This window comes from Lacerta agilis, chromosome 15 (genome assembly GCF_009819535.1).
Source record: "Lacerta agilis isolate rLacAgi1 chromosome 15, rLacAgi1.pri, whole genome shotgun sequence".
NCBI lineage: Eukaryota > Metazoa > Chordata > Lepidosauria > Squamata > Lacertidae > Lacerta > Lacerta agilis.
Window position 1 is genome coordinate 26,119,797 of NC_046326.1, and position 23,110 is coordinate 26,142,906.

Here is a 23,110-nt window from a genome sequence, read left to right on the forward strand (position 1 = left end):
TGATGGCTGGAACTCATGGGGACTTGGAGTCCAACAACATCTGGGCGGGAGCGGGCAGAAGGTTCTCCACCCCTTGTCTACATTTTCCTGCATTATATAGTAGAGTCCTCTCCACAGTCGGCTATTTCGACCAGGCATATGGAACCCAGGCCCTTCCAGGTGTTACTGGAGTACAGCTCTGACTGTTGGCCATGCTAGTTGGATCTGGCAAGAGCCCAGCATCAACCGAAAGGCCACAGGTTGCCCATCCCTGCTCAGATGCGCACTGTTAGCCCGCCATGAATCTCCATCCAGGAGTAATCATAGCTTTATGAAAGAGATTTCACCCTGGCCTACTTCACAGGGTTGTTGTGAGGAGAATATAGACAGGGAAGAGAAGCACGTATGCCACCTTGAGCTCTGTAGAGGAAAGGAGAAATAACAATGTAAGGAATAATAAAAGAGACTGATGTTTAAGAAAAACCTTTCTCGGTTGTTAAAGTTCTTGGATTATAACCAACAACGCCGTCTCCCGATGCTGAAAAGATCTTAGTTTAGAGGCCCTTGGGAGAGAATTTCCTCAAAGTGAGAGAGCCTACAGAAAAGGCTTTCTTCTCACATGAAACATACCTGCCCTAAGGTATCTGACCTAGCTAGGGATGATGGGAGTTGTAGTCCAAAAGCCGCTGGAGACCCACATTTGGGAAACAGTGGTACCGGCAGTACTGAGCTAGACGGACCGATGGTCTGGCGCAGGAACACAAGCCTCATTTTCCTGTGTGCAATCACTGGATCAATCAACACAAGCTTTAGTTGATTCGCCTACTGTTTGGGCCTTGGGCGTTGGACCTTCTCTGATGGACCTTCTCAGGACCCACCAGCCCTCTTCCTGCAGCAGACAGCCCCAGAGGACAAGCGTCTGGGGTAGACGAAGGACAGCGTGTTAGCAGCCTGGCTTATTTGAGCTCCTTTGAGGCGTAGGTTGCCAAGAACCGCAGAGGTCAAGGGGATGCTGACAGGTGCAGGAATGCCCGTTTTCTTTTAAAGAAAATCGGGTCAGGAAGAGTGAGTCGCATCTCCTAAATGGGCTTCTTAAAAGTAGATGGACCAGGCTGGAAATTGATACCCAGAGAGAGACGAGGCACAAGGGCTTTGAGAGGAATGTCATTGCCTGCTAATACGCTGGGCCCTGGTAGCCTGGGGCTCAGGTCATGCAGACTTGGTATTTATTTATTTTTTAAGAGAGAAGGAGTCACACGCTAAGTTCCTGCCTCGGCTCGGAATCCCAAGGGGGGCTCAGCAGAGAAAATGTCCCTTGCGAGGCCGTATTATGCCAGGAACTGCAAAGCCAGCAGCCTTTGGTTTCTGCAGCTGCGATATGGGGTGGTGCTTTTGGGTGCTCGGCTTCCCACCAGCACCCATGCTTTTCACCTGCAACATGGAACTTGAATGAGAGAAGGGGTTGCAGAGGGAAGGGTGTGTGCGTGTGTGTGAAAAGGCAGGGATGGAATCGTATCGTTCAGAGGGACCCCCAAGAGTCATCTAGTCCAACCCCCTGCAGTCCAACTTCAAGAATCCCTAAACCCCAGTTTAAAAAACCTCCAGAGGGGACTGCACCACCTTCCGATCTCTACGCTGCAGCATTTTGCTGCAGTTCCCACTTGTTGCTTATAGAGTGCCTCGGAATCTTCCAGGCTCTGTCCACAAGAAAGTTTTGAACAGGTGATACGCTCCATTCACAGTCTGAAGAGAAGAAGGTGGCAGAATGCTTGGGGGGGGGGGGCTTTTATGCAGAGAGATGTTCAGAACAGGCTCGGGCGAGAAGGGTAGCTTGGCGGGTGTTGCGCGTGAGTCAAGGCAGGAGGATTGCTGCGGCTTCTCTCAGGAAATCGCAGCAACTTTGAGACCTTTTGGACTGAGCTGTAATGTTTTTTTGAAGCCTTCGGTGATAACCTCCCTACCTGAAAGCTGCAGCACCTGCCTCACGCAACAGTATATAAATGAAGAAATAACAAAACCCATGATAGGCATTGAAGGATGACACCCTGTTGCCCTGCAAGAAACATTTTCTATCCTACAATTTCCCCCCCTCCAAGGAACTCAAGGTGGCGTACGTGGTTCCCCACCTCACCATTTAATCCCCACGACAACCCAGTGAGGTAGGCTCAGCCGGGAAGCAGCGACTGGACACCCCCCCCCCCCCAAGGTCATGCCCAGTGAGCTTTGTGGCCGAGTGGGGGATTTGAACTCTGGTCTCCCAGGTCCTAGTCCTAATTTAACTCCTACAACAACCCTGTGAGGTAGGCTAGGCCGGGAGGCAGCGACTGCCCCCCCCCTAGGTCACAACAGTGAGCTTTGCAGCCAAGTGGGAGATTCGAACCCAGGTCCTAGTTTGGCACCCCTAACCCCCTGCACCACCACCACCACCGTCTCTCTTGCCTCTCACTTCCGCCTTCCTTCCCATGGTTGGGAAGGGAATCTCGACTTCTAAATTTCTCCCGGTGATTAGTTTTGTGTCGGTGGCCGAGGGAGAAGAAAAGCAGATGCCCGAAAAAGGTATTGCTCAGGAAGGCAAGCGGCCCCCACCCCACCCCACCCCCCTGCCCAAAGCGTGTGTTAGGCCGATCCAATTATGCAACGGTGGAACGAGCCTTTTTTTGGTGGCTGGACGGGGAGATCGGGGTGGGGGTGGGGGGGGTGGGGTCGGCCAAGAGATGAGATCATCCGGAGCCGAGAAAAGATTCCCCGCTTGGGTGGTCTCTTAAACTCGGCCTGTAAACAAATCCCCTCGGGACCAAGGCAGGCATTTCAGTACTACAGCTAGCAAAGCATGTTTGTGTAAGAATCTGCTGTAAAAAGAGCAGCCGAGGAGGGTGGGAGCAAAGCAGGCTTGGAGTCGGAGAATTGTAGAGCGGGAAGGGGACCCAGGGGGTCATCTAGAGCAGCCCCTTGCAATGCAGGAATTGCACCTTCAGAACTCCTGTGGGGTCCCCTCCCCAAACAACAGCGTGCCCCTTTTGCTTTCTTGCTGGAGGAGACACTGCAGCTGTAGGTGTGCTAGCAAGACACCATTGGGGTGTGTGCGTGGGCTGAGCCTCCTGAATAGCTCAGTTGGTTAGAGCATGGTGCTGATATCTCCAGGGCTGCAGGTTCGATCCCTGTATGGGGCAGCTGCATATTCCTGCAGGTTGCACTTGATCAGTGTTTCCCCAACTTGGGTCTTCAGCTGTTGTTGAACTACAGTTCCCATCATCCCTTACCGCTGGTCCTGCTAGCTAGGGATGATGGGAGTTGTAGTCCAAAAACAGCTGAAGACCCAAGTTTAGGAAACACTGGTGCTGGCAGTTTTTGAAAACACCAGAGTAGATGATCCTCAGTGTTCCTTCCAGCTCTACAATCCTATGATCCTGACTGTTAATGCAAGCCCTCTTTTCATGGCACAGTCCCTTCATCTGCATAGCCCCACCCCTCAATCTGCATATCTTTTACCCTGGGTTCCGTGTCTGGGATGCAGTGTTGGGAATGCATGTGATGCACACGCTCCCAGTGGCTGCCAGCATTGCGTTCCCCCCAAATGTGCTTGGACTCCCAATATGCATCAGTCCCAGCCAGCATGACCATAGGAACATAAGGAGCCTGGCTGCTGGATCAGACCAGTGCCCATTGGCCCAGCATCCTGCTCTCACAGCGGCTGACCAGATGCCCGTGGGGAACCCCCAACCAGAATTCAAACACAAGAGCCATCTCTGCTCCTGCGGTTTCCAGAAGCATCACTGCCTCCCAGTGGGGAGACAGAGCATAGCCGTTGTGACTAGTAGCAATCAATAGCCTTAACCTCCAGGCCCAGGGTTTGAATGTGCCCCCAAACCTCCCCATCTGGCCCTCGGGATTCTCCCTTGCTTGGCCCTGCTTCATGTCCTCCTTGAGTGTTTCTGCCTGCTTGGAATTTCTCTTTGGACTCAAGCAAGGTTTTTTTGCATCGATGGATTAGAGCAATATTTCCCAAACTGTTGTTGGACTACAACTCCCATCGTCCCTAGCTAGCAGAACCAGTGGTCAGGGACGATGGGAACTGTAGTCCCAAAACAGCTGGAGACCCAAGTTTGGGAAACACTGGATTATAGAGGGTAGAGAGGGGTGTAGCAGTGCCTGTAAAAACAGGACTATTGTACAGAGGTAGAATTGGCACCGTTGCCCCAGCCACCTTTGCCTCTGGGCCCAATCCACCACCGGTAAGTGGCCCTCAGAAGATGGCGCTGAGAGGAGTGTGGCCCTCTGGTTGACAAAAGGTTCCCTCTCCCTGGTACAGAAAGTGAGATCATTATCCTTCTCCGCTATCATTTTGTAGGATATTCTTCTCTTTGCATTGGCAAAAGGACTGATAGGTTTGGGAAGGGCAGCGGGGGTGGGGGGGTGGGTGTGGATGGCTGAAATTCAAGGACTTTGAGAGAGAGCTGCTTGCGAAGGAGGAATGAGCAACAGCGTGTCCTGGCTATTAATGGCTTTTGGTGCCATTAGGTGAGAGGACAGTGAGCATCCCGGCTATCTTGATCCCTTTCTTTGATCTTGTGAGTCAGCGGTGGGATAAAAATACGGCGCGAGACATCTGTACCCTGCCCTCAGGCTGCCCTCTTTGGCACTGGATGCTAGTGTGTCAGAGGGACAGGTAACGCTAGCCCATCTGCCGCTGGTCGGTTGGTGTTGAGCACCGAGACAAAGTGATGTTTTTGGCCCACCTGGCTTCTGCCAAAGCAGATCTGTCGGGATGCACAGAGTCGCAGAGGATCATCTAGTCCAAACCCCCTGCGATGCAGGAATCTTTTTCCCAACGTGGGGCTCGAACCCTTGACGCTGAGATTAACAATCTCAGGCTCTACCTATTGAGCTGCCCCACCTGTGGATTCTCATAGAACCCATAGAACGCAGCCCTGTGGTACTCGAGGGGCCGCCCACAGAAGCCCAAGTGATAAAGCAGACCAAGACGTGATTTGGAAAGGGAGGGGGAAGGAGGGATCATGGGTGGGGATATGTGTAAGTCTGCGAGGAACACGACACCAATTGGCAGGTCTCTTTGAAGGCCAGAGATAGGGCTTTGGAGTTGAGGGCACGACTCGGCCGCATCCCTTGGCACAGTGCCTCCGCAGTCCTGCGAGGCGACTGCTCTTGAGAACTAGCCACTTTAAATAGGCTTCCCGGAAGAATAAACATTCCTGACTAATCCCATTTTTGGAGAATCTTGCTTGTGACTATCAGTTACATTTGCGCAGTCTGGAGGAGAGGGTGCGTAGCTGAGTGAGAGAGCATGCACCTGGCCTGCAAAAGGGAGCCAGGTCCAGACACTGCCTTTTCCAGTTTTTTTTTTTTCGTTTAAAAAAAAAAAAAAAACATAGCAGGAGATGAGGAAGAGCATCTTCCAAAGACTATTGGGAGGCCTTGCCGATCAGAGCAGGCAATACTAGACCAGGTGGACATAAAACATCACCTGGTAGAAATCACCTTTTAGATTCCATAGAATTGTAGACATGGAAGGGACCCAAAGGGTCATCTTGGGTGGAAGGGGGGAAACCCCCGAGTTTATTGATTGATTGCCAGTTTCCAAGCTTTTCTGGATGCCCATAAAACCCTGGACCAAAGGTAGCAAGGCAGATGTAGAATTGTAGAGTTGGAAGTGATCCTGAGGATGAACTAGCTCATCCCCCTGCAGTGGAGGATGTTGGACCAGGTGAGCCTTGGAGATCCTTAGATTCTGTGATTCTGATGCAGGGATATGCAGCTGTCCCATCCAGGGATCGAACCTGCAGCCTTGGCATGACCAGCACCACGCTGTAACCATGTAACTGAACTCCAGCTGCCATCAGCCCCAGCCAACATGGTCAGGGGCGATGACAGCTGCACTTCAGCCACATCAGGAAGGCACCATGTTGGCTACCCTGGACCTAGGAGGTAAGAAGAACTCCATCAGTAGGCAGCCAATGGGAAGCTCCCAAGCAGGAGCTGAGTGCCAGAGCACTGTTCACCAGCAGCTGGTACTCAAGAGGCATATTACTATCATGGCTAGTATATGCAGATGTGCATTTGTCTAATCCCCTTTTAAGGCCATCAAAGTTCGTGGTCATTACCACATAGCCTAGCAGCAAATTCCATAGTTCTACTTGCTCAATGAAAGAACCAGGAACCCCTCTAAACTGTTCCCATAGTAGGGAATAGCCACAAAGACTTCTAGAGTCCTGGCATTGCCTTCTGTTGCAGTAAAAGGTTAAGCTTTCATTGGAAGTCTAATGAAAGTTACCTGGGAACCTCTGTGTTGTTGTTGTTTTACTGTTTCTCACAAATGAATTTGCTTTGTTTCCATTATTGCTGGAAATTCTTTTTTAAGACCAAGAGCCTTTAAAGATGTTCCTGAGCAGAGTGGCAGCTGCATACATGGAGTGGGGTGTTTGGAATTTAGCCCAAATAAATATTGGGGGGGAGGAGAATACCGCCTTTTCTCCTCCGCAGGCTGCTCTTATGAGATCCCACCTGGGCTCTGCTTCTGCTGTTTGCAAGAGTTTCTTTGAGAGAGGCTGCGCCCTTTTGGAAAGTCCACCTCCCCGGTATCATTTGAGACCCACGCTCTGTGCAATCTGTTAATCCAAAGATAAAGAGAACATCTCTCATCACATCCTGGCTGTCTGCGCCTTGGAAACCCGAGCAGGGCTTGAGTTGGGTGGCTTCTGGGACTGGGTGGGGGAGGGCTCGGAGGAGCACCGTGCGTTCTAAAGGGACGTTTAGGCACATCCACCGAGCGAGGTTGGTGTTGGGTTCCAGAGCGGGAGTTAAAATAAATGAGAAGCATCCTCAAACTTGGTCACTGGCAAGCTGAGCATCACCTGGCCCTGCCCTGACTCCCTTCCCAAATTCCCACCCTGTGATCCTTTGGGGCAGTATGCAGCCTTGGCACGGAATGCTGTAAAGGACTTGCCTCTGCAGCTGTGGCACACAGACCTAAAACAGGCCTGGATGCTGCAGAGCCATCCTTCCCCACCCCACCCCTTCCAGCAAGGTTTTGTCTTCCTCAGCGGCCATGGTAGAAATTAGCACTTCACACCCACAACACAGGGCTCAGTGTCCCATCTCTACGGTTCCACGATCCTACTTTGTCAAGGGCTCGTTTTCACAAAGTAGCAGGTGGGGAAGAAAATATAGCTTCCCCGCTGCAGTCAGTGCTGGAGAAGTCCCCCATCAGGCAGACTCTTTTTTTTCTGATCCGATTGATAAGGTTTTCTGCTCTCACACACAGCAAACTTAACAGCTTTTATGAAGGTGGCAGAGTTTATCACAATCTGGTTTAGTACCTTCATATCCTGCCCTTTCCTCCAAGGGTCTCAAGGTGGGATTCATGGTTCTCTGCCTGCCTATTTTATCCTCGACCCTGCGAGGCAGGCTAGGCTGAGTGATGGGGACTTGATCCAAGGTCGCCCTAATGACCTTCACAGCTGAAGAGGGATCTGAGCCAGGGTATCCCAGGTCCTAATCTGACGTTTTAACCCCTGCACTGTGCCGGCTCACATTTTGTCCAATTTGAACTCTGCATTTCACAAAAGAAAAGGATTCTGGCAGGCAGGCAAGCATGTGCTTTTTATGTATTTATTGCATTTCTATTCCACCTTTCCCTGCAGGGTTCTCTCCCCTCATTTACACACGCAACAGCAACCATGTAAAGTAGGGTAGGCCAAGAGGCAGTGACCAGCCCAAGGTTATGCCCAGGGTCAAGTGGGGGATTTGAACCCTGGTCTCTCCCACTCATGACACTTTAAGCCAGTGCTTCTGAAACTTCGAGTCCCCAGCTGTTGCTGGACTACAACTCCCATCATCCCTGACCACTGGTCCTGCTAGCTAGAGAGGATGAGGGTGGTAGTCCAGCAACAGCTGGGGACCCAAGTTTCAGAAGTGCTGCTCTAACCACTACTCTGCCACTGACTGTCTTAAAGGGGAGATACGTGCCCCTTTTTCAGCTTTCACTGACATGGAAATTCCCACTTCCAGGCACAAGAGGGCGCTGCTGGCTACCTTTTCTCCTTCCTCCTCTTCCTCCAGCCGCTGCTTCTAGCCCCAGAATCCAAACATTCTGGACAACAACCACATGAGAAATATGTAAAATAACCAAGCAAGTGTTAGAAACCACCCCAGAATTGGTCTTACTAAACATCTTCCAAGACAATAATGCCCACTTACAACACAAAGAACTCATAATCCATCTACATCAGAAACATCATAACCAGACACTGGAAAGACCTGACAGGAGCAAACATGGACCAATGGTACCAAGTAGTATGGGAAACAGCCCTACTAGAAAAAACTAACCAGTAGCCTGGAACTGGCACGGGGACAAACAGAAGAAGACACCTTCACCCCGGTATGGTTCCCCTTTATCACATGCACAGCCCAACAGGACAATGACAAAAATCTACCGACAGCATACAAATCAATATGGCTAACCTGATCCAAAACACCCACCCACCCCACTCACACAGGAAACCAAAGACCACCACAGCCAACCACAAATGAACAACCACACCCTACGCCAACCCCGACCTCTCTCACCGCCAAAGGAGCACAAGCGAACAACAGAGAACCTACACAAATAACGCTGACACCAAACCCTACTCATATTAAGTAAAATAGAAACATCGTCACCCCACCCCACCTATCTCCCCATCCCACCCACCTCTCTCCCCCTTTTCTTCCTAATGTCTCAACAACAAAAACTGATTTGTAAACATGTTATATGGAAAAATACGAGAGAGACATTGCACTACCTTTGTAAATCAAGAAACCCTTTAATAAAAATATTAATAATTAAAAGAACAAGGAGATGTACCAGTGATGCAGCTCAGAGCATCAGAACTGAGGTAAAAAGAGGCTGCCGGCATGTTTCGCCAGCCGACTGGGAAGGAGCGAGCGGGTGCTGCTCCCCTTCCAGTTCACCCAGTGGTTGGGCTTGGCTAAGTCTTGCTCACTTTGTATTGGAAGTGGGTCAAGTCAGCCCTGGGAGCTGCTATTAGTGCTTAAGAGATGTTGCTTTGGATCCTACAGACTTTGTAGGATACAGGAATGCCCCACGCCCCCTTTTCCTTCTCCTTTTGCATCAATACTGGCTTGAGAAATAAGGATCAGGGCTGTTTCCACCCCCAAGCAGCTGCTCTGCATAAGAACAGCATGCTGGATCTGTCCAGTGGCCCTTCTAGTCCAGCATCTTGTCCTCACAGGGTCCACTGAGATGCCTGTGGAAAACCTGCAACATGAAATTGCCTAATCCTCTTTTGAAGCTTTCCAAGTTGGTGGCCATCACTGCCTCCTGAGGAAGCGAGTTCCATAGTTTAACTCTGCATGGAGAAGAAGTAGACTCATAGAATTTTACAGTTGGAAGGGAACCCTGAGAGTCATCTAGTCCAACCCCTTTGCAATGCAGGGATCTCAGCTGAATCATCCAAGACAGATGGCTATTCAACCTCCAGTGAAGGAGAGTCCATCACCTGGGGGAGACCGTTCCACTGTCTAACAGAATTGTCAGAAAGTTCTTCCTGATGTTTAGTCGGAATCTCCTTCCTTGTAACTTGAATCATCTGCCTTGAATCTTCTGACATTGGAAGATGCGTCCAAACCAAGCTGCTTTTTCTCGGCTCCTTTTCAAATCTTTGTGAAAGGTTAATTGTGACTCAGTCGCACCCTTGAGCTTGGCAGGAACTGCGTCCAGCTCATTGAATTCTGGGTCCAGCCCTATCTGCCATGCCACTCAAAGGTTCGGGAAAGTTTGTTCCAATTCCCAGACTTTTCCGAAGGCAAACACAAAAGGGGAAATGATACCAAACACGGCCAAACTAACAGAAATAGGGTGTTTCCTCCACCCAAATGCACCCGCTATCTTCAAGTTGCAACCTAAAATCCCAAGACTCGGAGAGGCAGCACGTTCCTTGCAGGTGGAAAAGGTTATGCAGATTCGTGATCCAAGCCATGCGAACGGTTTTGATTTATGGAGCCCAGTTTACTGGCTTTTAATCATTAAGTGCATTGTTAGGGGCAGCGTGCATTGTTACTTTGTCATTTTATGGGGCAGTTTTATCAGACTGCGGACACAGGCTCTGCAGGAACTTGGCAGTGGAGCGAGAACCGTTTGTTCAAGTCCACCACCAATGCTGGGACAGTTGCTGTGTCCAAAATACAGAATAGCACAGCGTTGGAACTGTCAGAAGGGGGAATGAAAAGAATGAGATTAAGGGGAATAGGCATTGTAGCCACCTCCACCCCCCTCCCCATTTTTGAACCCTTCCCACATGTACGCTTTATGCATCCCCTCTGCTGGTCTGCCCACACTTGGGCCCAAGTGTGGCTGGGAGGGGAGAGATGCACTTGAATTGCAGGGGGTTGGGCTAGATGCCCCCTTGGGTCCCTTCCAACTTGGTGATTTGAAGACTCATACCCTGAAGCACAGGGACATTGTAGCTGTCAGGACTCGAGCCTGTAGTACAACCTTGCCCAACTGGGTGCCCTTCAAGTATTACTGGACTCCCAACTCCCATCAGCCCCAGCCAGCATGGCCAATAGTCAGGGACAATGGGAGCTGCAGTCCAAAATGTCTGAAGGCCATCAGGTTGGAGAAGGCTGCTGTATCCGGTCTTGAACTCGTGGGGATTGGCCACAGCAGAGTGGTAGAACATCTGCTTTGCATGCAGAAGGTCCCAGGTTCAATCCCCAGTAGCAGCTCCAGGTAGGAGACTTCCTACCTGAAACCCTGGAGAGCCGTTGTCAAGTCAGTGTGGACAATACTGAGCTACATGGCTCAATGGTTTGATCCATTGGCTATGTTCCTACAAGGATTTTGCCTGTGTTCCACCATATATTTAAACCCTTGTGATACCACGTTAAACACTCATGTCTCCCCCCAGAGAATTCCGGGAACCTTAGTTTAAGGGTGCTCAGAGATGTTAGAACTCTTTCTTCTCACCCCAGAGCTACAATTCCCACCGTCGTTTAACCGTCAATCCCTCCTCCCAGGGAACTCTGGGAATGTTAACTCTTGAGAGGGGAACAGGGGCCTCCTAACAACTCCCAGCACCCTCAATAAACTCATTCTCCTAGGAGTCTTTTGGGAAAGTCCTGGCGTCAAACACACACTTGTGAATGTGGCCTTGCTGGTGATTCCAGCCTGCTCGTTTCTCCAACCGAGGTGCCTTTGCAGAGCTAGGATTGGCACGTATCATTCTGCAGTCAAAGCTGCATCTAGAAGGCTCCTGGATTCTCAGTGGCCTCGGGGTCAGTGGGAGAGGGGAGTAAGTCGTCCTGCTCCACTCCTCCACCCCAGTTTCTCCCCCTCGACAGAGCCTATTCAAGGCCTTTCCACCACTGCCTCCATTCATTCCCAGCCCCTCTGTAATCCGCCCTTTGGCCAGGCCGCGATGGAGGTCGCTCCCCACGGAGGTGAAGTCACAGCGGACAATGAGGCTCCCAGTCGTCACGACAACCATCAAATTGCCGTAGCTGCTTCTTCACCCCGTCAGATTTCACACCCAGCGCTCCTTGCCGTGCAGCCGATTGCTCCAGGGGGGGGGGACAGGTGCGAGGGGGAGTCACTATTCTTTTTTTAAGCCACCCTGTGTGGCCGGTTTAATTAGCTCCCAACACAGGGACTCTGCAGTGGGGCAGGCTGTTTTGCTGACCCGCTGGTATATGTCGGATGAGAACAGGAGCAGGAAGCCATTCGCACCAGAATGAGACATTGGGGAGAGAAGTGGAGGGGGGGGGCTGTTCCTCCACACTAACTAGTGCAATGACATCACCGCCTTCAGTCATATCATTATTATCACATATTCTTATCATTGATTTGGTTTCTAGCCCCCCCCCCGCCTCCCCAAAGGAGGGAGGTGACAAGTATAAACGAGTGGTGCATATGGGGGGGGGGGCAAAAAGAAATTAATTTTCCACCCCAGCTCATGAGATTGGAGCTGGAGGTGTTGGGCCAGATCTTGGAGTCATAGTAGATAGCACAATGGTGACGTCGTCTCAAAGGGACAATGGAGTGTGCCTCTGGGGGTGAAGCCAAACCGCTGCATGAGCAACACCCGAGACCTCCCTGGGGTGCAAGCCAGGGCGATGTGTATGGGGGTCTTGGGCTGCCCAGATGACAAGGCCACCCCCCTTCGACCTCACCGATGTCCAAAGGAAAGCAGAGCAATGCGTTTGGCACCAGCTTGGCTGCAGGAGTTGGTGGAACCCACTCCAGATTTGCGTAGGGTTCTCTCTTTAGCCTTTTCTTCTCCTGAAGATATCCTGCAAGGCAGCGGAGGCTTAGGACCAGAGTCTTCCTTCTCCTAGATAGGCTGCCTTGCCAGGTGGACCACCTGCCCCTCCCTTCCTTCTACAGCACATGCAGGAACCGCCTTCTTGAACATTGGGCCCGCTATTGATCTCATCCGCTTCCCATCAGCCGGAACCTGTCTTCGCATGCAGGGAAAGTCCCTTAACTACCAAGGGTTCGAGACCCATCGGTTACCTTGACCTGGTTTAGCTGGCCGGTCAAAGCAGTCCCCCGGGGTGTGGTCGTTGTAGCATGCTGACAGCTTCTAGGAGCCACAGGTGAGAGCTGAGTGCAGGATGGGATCCAAAGTTGGATGAACTGCCCCAGAAGGAGCATGGCCTGTTCCCCCACCAGAGATACTCCCCTTCTGCTAACACCCCATACGAATCCATGATGCGGCTGCATTTGGAATACTGTGTGTACAGCTCTGGCCACCTCGCCTCGAAAAGGATATTGTACGAGTTGGAAAAGTTTCAGAAAAAGACAGCCAGAATGATCAATGGGATGGATCAACTCCCTATGAAGAAAGGATGTAGCATTTGGGTTTTTGTTGGTTTTTTTTGGTTTAGAGAAAAGGCAGCATGGAAGAAGTTTATAGAACTATGAATGTCATGCAGAAAGTAGATAGAGGGGGGCGGGAATCTCCCTTTCTCATTACACTAATATATCCAGTGAAGCTGAATGTTGGGAGGTTAATGACAGATAGAATAAAGTCCTTCTTCATGAGGACTTCTACAGAACTCCCTCCCACAGGAAGGCAGCGATGGCCACCAACTTGGAAGGCTTTAAAAGAGGATTAAGTACTTGGAAGAGAAGAGGGCTATCAGTGGCTGCCAACCACAATGGCTATGCTCTGCCCTCCACAGTCGGAGGCAGCAATGCTTCCTAATAACCTGTGGTAGAAGCCACAGGAGGGGAAAGTGTTTCTGTGCTCCCTTGGGGGCATCTGGTTGACCACTGAAAACAGGGTGCTGGACCAGGTGGGCCATTCTCCTGATCCAGTGCAGCTCTTCTTAGAAACCCAAGGTAATAGACATAGGATTTTAAAAAGCAAAATAATAATAATAATAATAAATCAACAGCAACTAAAAACAATTTAAAACATTCTTACAGTTACAGGTGGGTAGCCGTGTTGGTCTGCCATAGTCGAAACAAAATAGAAAATTCTTTCCAGTAGCACCTTAGAGACCAACTGAGTTTGTTCTTGGTATGGGCTTTCGTGTGATCCTCAAAGGCATTTAGCCTGTGCCAGTATCTCAGATAGGCTATCAATTCTGGCTGCTAGTGAGGGGTGGCCCAACTCAGCTTTGAGGTGGGCTGTCAGTGTCCCACAGGGAAGCCCTAAAATCTGCCTATTGTAGGACCTCTATTTCAGATTTAACACCAATTCCCCATATCTCAGCCCCGTAAAGCCTTTGGGCAATGATCTCTCTCTCTCTCTCTCTCTCTCTCTCTCTCTCTTAAAAAACAAACAACAACAACAAAACCTAATAGCTGGGTTGATTAACTGTCCGTCCTTTTACAGGTAGGTAGCTGTGTTGGTCTGCACATGTATCTGAAGAAGTGTGCATGCACACAAAAGCTCATACCAAGAACAAACTTAGTTGGTCTCTAAGGTGCTACTGGAAAGAATTTTCTATTTTGTTAAAACATTCTTAATCGGTGATCTTGGGGTTGCTTGGAAGACTCTTTCAGCTATCAAATGTCTGTGTAAACAGGAGTGTTTTAAAAGTCAATAATGAGTCAAGAAAGTCAGTGAATTTGACTCGTCCTTCAGGAGAGAAGATCTGATAGGGGCTTGGTATTATTTACTTCATTTATATCCCTCCTGAAGGAGCCCAGGGCAGCCCTACGAGGTGATTCGGGAGCGGCTGTGCCTTGGAGAGCAGCCCTAGCCCTGTGGCTGGATTGTCTCTCTTTCCCTCTCTTTCCTTGGGTGGGGTGGTGGAAAGCGCAAATTGAAAAGGCTGCCATGGGCGCAGCCAAGCCACTAAGGCCCCACTGCAATTCCAAGCACCACTTGCAGAGTTTGTGCGCCAGAGAAGCTGGCGAAAATAAAAAGCTTTGGCAAGGCCCGAGTTCCTCGCATGCTTTTTTTTATTATTATTACAAAGTGCCACAAGTCTGAAACGCTGCCTGGGGTGCCTCTGAGCCACCCGCCTGGGAGTGTGTCCATGCAGCTGGGCCAGAGCTAGGCTCTTTCCCAAGGCACCTGCTCCCACCACCCCTGTGACTGCCGAGAACAGATGCCTGGGGCAGGTGAGTCAGCCGTCCTTCTGCCAGGGCCATCTGGGGAGATTGGACTTGGGCTCCATTTACCTGTCTGCCCATCCTCCTTTCAGTCAGTAGCTGCAGTCATAGAATTGTAGAAAGAAGGGACCCAAAGGACCATCTAGTCCAACCCCTGGCAATGCAGCCTAAGGTGATGTTTCCAACCCACCAAACTACAGTGTGGAGGATCAAGAAACAATCTATATGTTTGTGCCCTCCCTTGCCCAATTCCCTCTTTCAGTGCTTGAGCTCTGGGAGGAGGGGCTAACCTTACTTTTTGCGATGCTCGCCCAGCTACTGTTTTTAAAATGAGAGCAACACGTAGTTTAACAAAAATTGAGAGGGTGTCAGAGTGGGGCTTAAGGATTTCATCAACCCACCCCCCAATGCACCTTTGACAGACAGACAGACAGACAGACAGACACACACACACACACACACACACCCACACACACACACACACACACACACCCTGATGTGCTCATCTATACATTGTGTGACCAAACCACAGTTTGCTGTTTAGTCCAAACTGGCAAACCATGGTTTGAACAATCCTTTAAAAACCAGTTTGGTCCTGGTTTCCAATCCTGGTTTGGGTGGATTCCTCAAACCTGCTCTTGAATAGAATGGGGCACGCTTCCAAGTAGCTTGGGGGTCACTTCCTATCCTACAAGTCTTTGATTCTAAGATTTTGTGAAACATGCAGGCGACTTACTTTCCGCCTCCAGACATCAGCCCTCCTAGGGATCAGAGGAAGGCAGAAGGAGGCGAAGCATATTGAAATCTGACCTTCGGACACCCCATGTTTCGGTTGCTATGGTGCCTCCGAAATGCCTGGCAGGATCTTCCAGCAGCCACAAGCCAAGGACGTCAGTGCTCCTTTAAATGAGCCTGGCTCCTGTGCAATGGCAGATGTAACCCATCAGCTATCATGGCCAGGTTCTTTTTTTATTACAGAAGCTATAATGTTCTGGGCAAGGAGGGCTTCTCGCCACTAAGTAAGAGAGCAGCTGCCTGGCCGCCCTCCTTCCAATTCAGTGCTGTTCCAGTCATGCTGGGTTATTCACATTGGCTGCTTGGTGGCCTGCGGTGGCCAGAGGTGTCTGCTTGCCAGGGGGTGGGGGACCATGGTGCCCATTTATGAAACACGAGGGAGAGCTTTACTTAAGACAGACTAGTAGCAGGACAAATGAATAGCCCTGGTGCGGATTGGCTCCTTGGGTTTAAGCATTTGCTATAAGTAATTTCTACAGCTGATTTACAACTCATGACCCCAAAGCCAGGTCCTCCCCTTCCCTTGAGGGAGCATCAATTGACCCACTTCCAGCTCAGAAGCAAGAGAAAAAAAGAGAGATAATAAATGGGGAGGGGGGGGGGAATTAAGTCCATGAATGCAGGACAAAAAAGAGCCCACTGGATTAAAAATCCAGCGCGAGCACATTTTTCATTGTGCCCTTTCACCGCAGATAAAACAGGCAGTTAAGTTTAAAGGAAAATGCGGTTAAACTAACCTTTAGCTAATGCATGGCTAATATACAGGAAAGGGTCCCCCCCCCTTTTATTAAAAAAATGCAAACAGAAAAGGAAGCCCTGGACCATCACGCTCCATTGCCTTTTCAAGGTGACCTTGGAATAAAGCAGAGTGGTTAACCTCCAGCCCTTTAGATGCTGCTGGAATACAGCTCCCATAATTTCCAAATATAGGCCATGTTTGCTAGGACTGATGGGAGTTGGAGTCTGACAACATCTGGAGGATCACAGTGTAGCCACCTTCCCCAATATAAAGTGATTTGAGTATTTGCATTCGTAGTGTGCAGGGTGCCCTGCAGCGGCGATCTCACAACAACCGTATGAGGTTGGCCTTTATTCCACCCTGCCTTCTATAAATTAAAAGCCAGAGCCATCCAGCGACTCAGTGGCTGGCTAGGTTTTGAACAACGGCCTTCCCAGGCAGGCCCAATAACTCCTTAGTTGCACAAAGCGTTCTGCAAGACTTTTGAACTGAATTCGGTGCATTGGCCTTTGGTTTGTTCAAAGCTCATCCTAAGAATATTTTCCAGCAGGGGTGGGGTGGGGGGGCAGGAATGAGCTTGTAATTGTTTATCTCTATTTGAAGAAGCCTCAGTAATCACAAAGCAGCGGAAAAAACAGCCCCTCAATTAAAATGCAATGTCTTGTTTCAACTTTGGCTGAAATAAGAGGATAAAGAGACGCCCTGCTAAAAATACATGTTTCTTATCAGGAAGTCACTCAGAGCCATTTTAGTGGCTTTCAAGCACTTTTGGCAAGCCTCTCCTGGCAGCATTTTTGGTTAGGCGGCGGCGGGGGGGGGGGGGTCACAAACAAGAAGGCTTTGCTGCATTCCCCAGTCCTCACACGCGTCCTTATCTTCTTTGCTCAATGTGGAGAGAAGGAATGTTGTGCTGATCTTAACAGGAGGTGGACTCTTCAGCAAGTTTCTTATTCGTTTGTCTATTTTCTACTATTTTGAATAGGAACATACACTTGAGTCAGTCTAGCTCAGTGTTGCCTACACTGACTGGCAGCAGCTCTCTCCAGCCTGCTCCCTGCCCCACCTGGAGATGCTGCTGTGGATTGAAGCTGGGACCTTCTGCATTCAAAGCAGATGCTCTGCTGCTGAACTACAGCTGTTCCTCCCACATTCTGAGATATACTGCCTTGGACCACTGAGGCTCCCTCTGTCTCCAGATGTTCACCGCCTTAAGGGGAAGTTGGGCCTGGGCTTGGGACGTTTGCTCCTTCGACCAGACACATCTGGGAGCCTGCTGCACTCCTCTCCCATCCCTCCGGGGTCAGGAAGGATCACAGCTCTGCTAAACAAACACTTCATCAAACCGTCCTCCGGCCAGGGGTACAGAACACATTGTTCACGGTTTATACCGTTGTAAACTTTTACAGGGTAGGCGCGGAGAACATTTCCAGTAAAATTCCGAGCCACTCTCTTCTATTCTTGGCCGGCCCTTAAGAAGGGCTCTTGAGTGCTTTGTAGCCGCTGATTTACTGGTGATTTCGGTTTTTTGTTCTCCTCCTTGCACACTGTTTAGCAACTTGCTCGACGTAGATCAGTGTTGTCCGCAGCAGTGACGGGATCACACGTTTTCCAGCATAAGAGGAAAGGCAGGAATTGTAGCAAGAAGGGACTATTGCAGCACTGGCAGATAACAGAGAGGAGATGTTGCAGAGGTGAAGCGACTACCTTTGCAGAAACTGGGGTAATCTCCATAAAGGATTAGGGTGGCCCTTCTGAGGTTTATTTATTGCTCTCTCTCTTTTTGTGGATTCCTTGAGAATTGCTTGCGAGCGCTGGTGATGCTTAATAAACTTCCTTTTCCTTTTCAGTGTGGTGTACTGGTTAGAGTGTTGGACTAGGACCTGGGAGAGACCAGGGTTCAAATCCCCACTTGGGCCATGAATCTCACTGGATGTGATGTTGGTCACACTACCTCTCAGCCTCTCCTATCTCAACAGGGTGGTTGTGGGGATTAATTTCTGGTCTGTGACTGTAATAAATTCATTCATTCATTCATTCATTCGTTGCAGCGATTAAATGGGGGGGGGAGCCATGTACATCACCGTGTGGCCAAAAGTTTTGTCAGTCCATCTGCTGGTGATGATCATGGGATGTGGAAGGTGGGGAGATCTAGGAGCCTCCTTTTCCTGTGAGTCTTGTGTTTCCTGTTGCTGTCCTCTCAGTGTTGGCTCCAATAGGGACTACCTCCTTGTCTTGTGGACTTTTGCTCTATGCCCAGTCCACACCACTGCCCAAAAGAAGAGGTGAAAGCAGGTGGAGGCTTCTGCATCTCCATGCTCAGCACTTGGACATGTCATCATAAGAAGAGACCTGTTGGATCAGGCCAATGGCCCATCTTGTCCAGCATCCTGTTCTCACAGTGGCCAACCAGATAGCCTGTGGGAAACCCGCAAGCAGGACCCAAGCGCAAGAGCCCTCTCCCCTCCTGTAGCTACTGGCAGCTGCTGATTCAGAAGAGCTGCTGCCTCCAGCTGTGGAAGCAGAGCATAGCCAACATAGCTAGTAGCCATGAAGGCAGCAACAGCAAATATGGGCCACAGACACGAGGGGGTCTGTGGTTGGCACCCTGCCAGGGCGTGGCCCTCAGCAGTTGCCTAACAACACCAAATGCCTGGCACTGGCCCTGTCTCCCATCACTGTGAGCTCTGGTCTTAAAGCAGCTCTCCCTTTAGCAACGGGCTCATCCTCCGTTTGTGTCTGTTTCAAATGCAGAACCCATGACGGCATGCACAAGTTATGTGTCTCCAAATGGGAAGCCGACACCCCTTGCCTTTGCTATCTCCATCTCTTTTTTTATACTGTCTGGCTCGAAGCTGCTCTGGTCCGGCACGGTCCGTTTCTCTTTTGAAGTACAGGTCATGCCTCAGTCATGGGTTGGCTATCTTTTTATATTCACAATCGAGATATCTTTGCACAAAATCCTGGCGCAGAAATCCTTTCTCGAGCACCCCGGATGAAAAAAAACTCCTGTGTTTGGTTCGGTCGGCGTCTTTATTTTTAGCCCGTTTGCTGTCTGTGTGGTGTTCCTATTGTGAAGCATCAGGTTTTTTAAAATAGCAGCAAAAGCACCAGCATAGTAAACTTTCTCCCCGATCTCTTCTTTTCTTCCTTTTTTCCTGGTTACAGGTGGTTGGAAGTTCAGGTGGACAATCTGACCTGCACTCAGCGCTGGGTGCAGTACCTTAGGTTGCTCCAGGAATCAATATGGCCTGGTGGGGTCTTGCCTGCAGCCCCCAAACCACTCAGAACAGAGAAACAGAAGGCTGCAGCAGAAAGGCAGGCCTTACAGATTCTCATGGGGATTCTGCCTGGTGAGTAAGTCGATTTCCTTCTCCTCCCCCCTTGCGGGTGAAACAAGAGTCTTAAGAGTCTGGGTCAAGATGATCAAGGGTCTGGAAACCAAGCCTTATAGGAACGGTTGAGGGAGCTGGGTATGTATGGTGGTGTAACAGTTAGGACCTAGAGGTCAGTGTAGGAGCTGGAAGACACCAGGGTTCAAATCTCCCTACTCAACCATGAAGCTCAGTGGGTGACCTTCCGCCTGTCACTGCCTCCCAGCCTAACGTCACAGGGTTGTTGATGTGGGGAGTAAATGAGGAGGAAGAGAACCATGTATGAAACCTTGGGCTCCTTGGAGGAAAAGGTGGGATATAAATGAAATAAATAAATCAACAGTAGAACACCTGGAAGGTATCTGGTTGGAGAAAGCTGGTATAGTCATTCAAGAGGCCTTTGTCTCCTGGTGATATTTATTCAGTTCTAAACCTATTTCTGGTGTCCAAAGGATTAAATCTTGCTGCATACTCCTCCATGTATTTCACCTTGTCTTGTACTGCAAGATCCACATTGTACTTGGGAATTCATGCCAACCTCTGATGTCAACAGAATTAATCCTGGAAATCCTTGGGACCAGTAAATGTCGACAGAGTTGGAGCCTAGTCCTGGAGTCCATGCAACATCCTATCATAAACAGGTAACCTTGGCAACATGGCACCATTACAGACGAATAAAGACGTGTGTACAGTGGGTAGCTTAAGAAAAACCCAAAAACATTGGATCAAATTGCCCAGGGATCATATGGAATGCTTTGCTTTAGCAATACTCTGAGGTGCGCCAAGCTAATCCCTGGTGCGTTTTAGGTGCTGGTGGGGGGGAACAATCAGATTAATCTAACGAAAGAACAAAGGAAGAGCCTGCTGGATCAAGCCCATCTAATCCAGCATCCTCTTATCACAAGGGCCAACCCGGTGCCCCTGTGGGAAACCCTCAAACAGGACGTAAGTGCAACAGAATATTTGAGAGAGAAAAGGAAGGTGTGTGAGTGCCTTTTTGCTATGTATTGTGGGCACTAAACTTGGCTATCCTCCACGCTCTGGATCGTCCATAGCTGCCATAGGCAAGCTTTTCTGTATTGTTGCAATAGCTGAGCATCTCAGGTTTCCCCCAAAACAAAAATCAAAAGCTGCAATTTATAGGGTTCTGCCAAGTTGATTTGTAGATCAAACCAAGGGTGCTGGGATGTCATCTCTCTTCTAGGAAGGAGCTAGTGCTGTTTGAGGTGGGAACTGGTTTCTTCTTTATAAGCCCAGGTGGAGATGGGGAGGGGGTTCCTTTCTCCACAAGACCTCACTTTATGGGCAGCACTTCTCCATGGCTCCTCTGTATGCACTGCTGTGCTTGGCAGCTCGTTGGTGGGATGTACAGATAGGAAGAAGGGGGAAATAGCCCTCCTAGGTCTTACTTTAGGGCAAAGAAGGACTTGGCCATTGGCCCACCTAGCTCAATACTGTCTACACTGATTGACAGCAGCCCTCCTGGGTTCCAGGCAGGTGCTTTTCTCAGCAGTCCTACCTGGAGATGGCAAAAATTGAACCGAGGACATTTTGCAGGCGACACGTGTGCTCTTGTGCTCAATGGTGGCCATTCCCCAAGCCAGCCGATTCAGCAGTATCCATCACTAGGGCACAAGTCATCCAGTATTTCCCCCTCTTCATTGTAGTCTATATTGAGCTCAGGCTGTCTGTCGCCTTTTCACCATCACGGGCCTTCATGCGTGGAATATCCCTTAGGCTTTCCAAGCCCCCTTAAAGTCTTGTGTTCTTTCTTTCAGGCACATGGTTTACTGCCTCGCAGACATCCTCCTGGAATTTTTGATCCCCGATTCCCAAGTGGATGAATCCAAAGCAACATCCGTAGGCACGCCTTCCTGTGGAGTGACTGAGAGAGCGGGTCCTTCAACACACTAACTCGGAATGGCTTTGCTAGCAGTGGAGGAGAATGTGTGTGTGTGTGTGTGTGTGTCTGTGTGTGTGTGCGTGTGTGTGTGTGTGTGTGTGTGTATGGAGGTGAATCCCTAGGCATCAATTCTTGACATTTCATTTCTGTTGGACTGAGCCATGGGCCTCTGCTGATGAAGGCGCACAAGACTGGCTGCTGAAACTGAGATGAGTGGTTCAAAGGTGTTTACTTGTACTGTAAAAATAGTGTCCATCCCTTAACTCAGGAGAGCTCAGGAGCAGCTCTTGATTAGAAGGTATCCTCTTCTTATAGAGGTGAATAAGCTTGAGAATAGGACAAGACCTCACTGGCATTCCTGGATAGATGTGATTTCACTTCTTGCATGTTGTTGTTTTTTAAGCTATGTTCAAGCTAGTAAGCTTGGACACTCCCAAGACTACATGCAGATATATGGGCATTCCATTTCATGATCTCTCCCTATTTTCCTTTACACAACATTATGCTCAAGTGTCGGAAATCAAATGTTTAGTAAATAAAACAAAACTATCCTTCCTTTATTTGGTGTCTATTGTCCTTGAAATTCATGTTGTCTCTTAAAGCACAAAAAACTACCCAAGGAAAAGTTATTTTTCTGTCCAGAATGGTTGGAATCAACTTGAATCAATGGTTTCTGGCGGGCGGTTTGCAAAACGCAGGGAGAAGCTGGATTATGGGTAGGCAAACCTAAGGCCCGGGGGCTGGATCCAGCACAATCGCCTTCTAAATCCAGCCCGTGGACGTCCGGGAATCAGCATGTCTTTACATGAGTAGAATGTGTGCTTTTATTTAAAATGCATCTCTGGGTTATTTGTGGGGCATAGGAATTCGTTCATTTTCTCTTTTTTCAAAATATAGTCCAGTCCCACACAAGGTCTGAGGAACAGTAGACTGGCCCCCTGCTGAAAAAAGTTTGCTGACCCCTGGCTTGCTTGAAACAAGATGATGCCACTCCTTTTGTAGCTAATTGGGATAGTTCTTCCTACTTTCCTATGAAGATCTGCTGCAAGGCTGGGATCAAAGTTTGGTTTGGTTTGGTTTGGTTTTAAGTGAGCCTGGGAATGAGTCCCAATACCTCCCTATACACAGATTCTTAAGTGTGATGCAGGCCATCTTGTTCCTGTCTGTACAGATCAAATAAATTCAAACACACTTGTGATGGAATGACAGTCTGAACTGAATGTAAGCAATATCCTGGGGGGAATGGGAGTTTGTGTGTACCGAAGGATTGTGTGAATGCATCATTAACAGACAAGAAGAAGTGTGCATGCACATGAAAGCTCATACCAAGAACAAACTTAGTTGGTCTCTAATGTGCTACTGGAAGGATTTTTTTTTATTTTGTTTAGACAATAAGGAGGCCCTGTCACAGTGTCACAAGTCACCACCTTCTGCACAACCCCCACTGGCAGCACCACCAACAGACTTCTGCCAATCATAGAGCTCAATATGTTTGATACTGGGGAAGGTGCTGTTTTAGGTACAAATTGCAGCTGCAGGGGCCCAATCAGGATGAGGCCAAGCAGTTAAAGCTCCCAAACCCTGATGGGACCATGACTCCTGCACCTGCAATTTATATTTTAAAAACCATTTAGGTGATGGCTAATGTGATTGACAGGAGTCAGGCTTGTGTTCTAGGCCAGCTAGAGCTTCTGACTAATCTTCAAGGCAGAACCACATAAAGCACATTGCAATAACCC

General features: G+C 49.4%; 1 protein-coding gene across 1 annotated transcript in view; it reads left to right on the forward strand.

Moving 5' to 3' along the window:
- Positions 1–21,931, forward strand: part of SNX19 (sorting nexin 19) — a 35,265-nt gene extending 13,334 nt beyond the window's left edge. Inside the window, 3 exon segments of the mRNA XM_033171725.1 lie at positions 19,263–19,447; positions 20,022–20,109; positions 21,247–21,931. Of these exon segments, the coding sequence (XP_033027616.1) occupies positions 19,263–19,447; positions 20,022–20,109; positions 21,247–21,382 (409 nt within the window). The 3' untranslated portion in view covers positions 21,383–21,931.
- Positions 21,932–23,110: the final 1,179 nt, after the last annotated feature.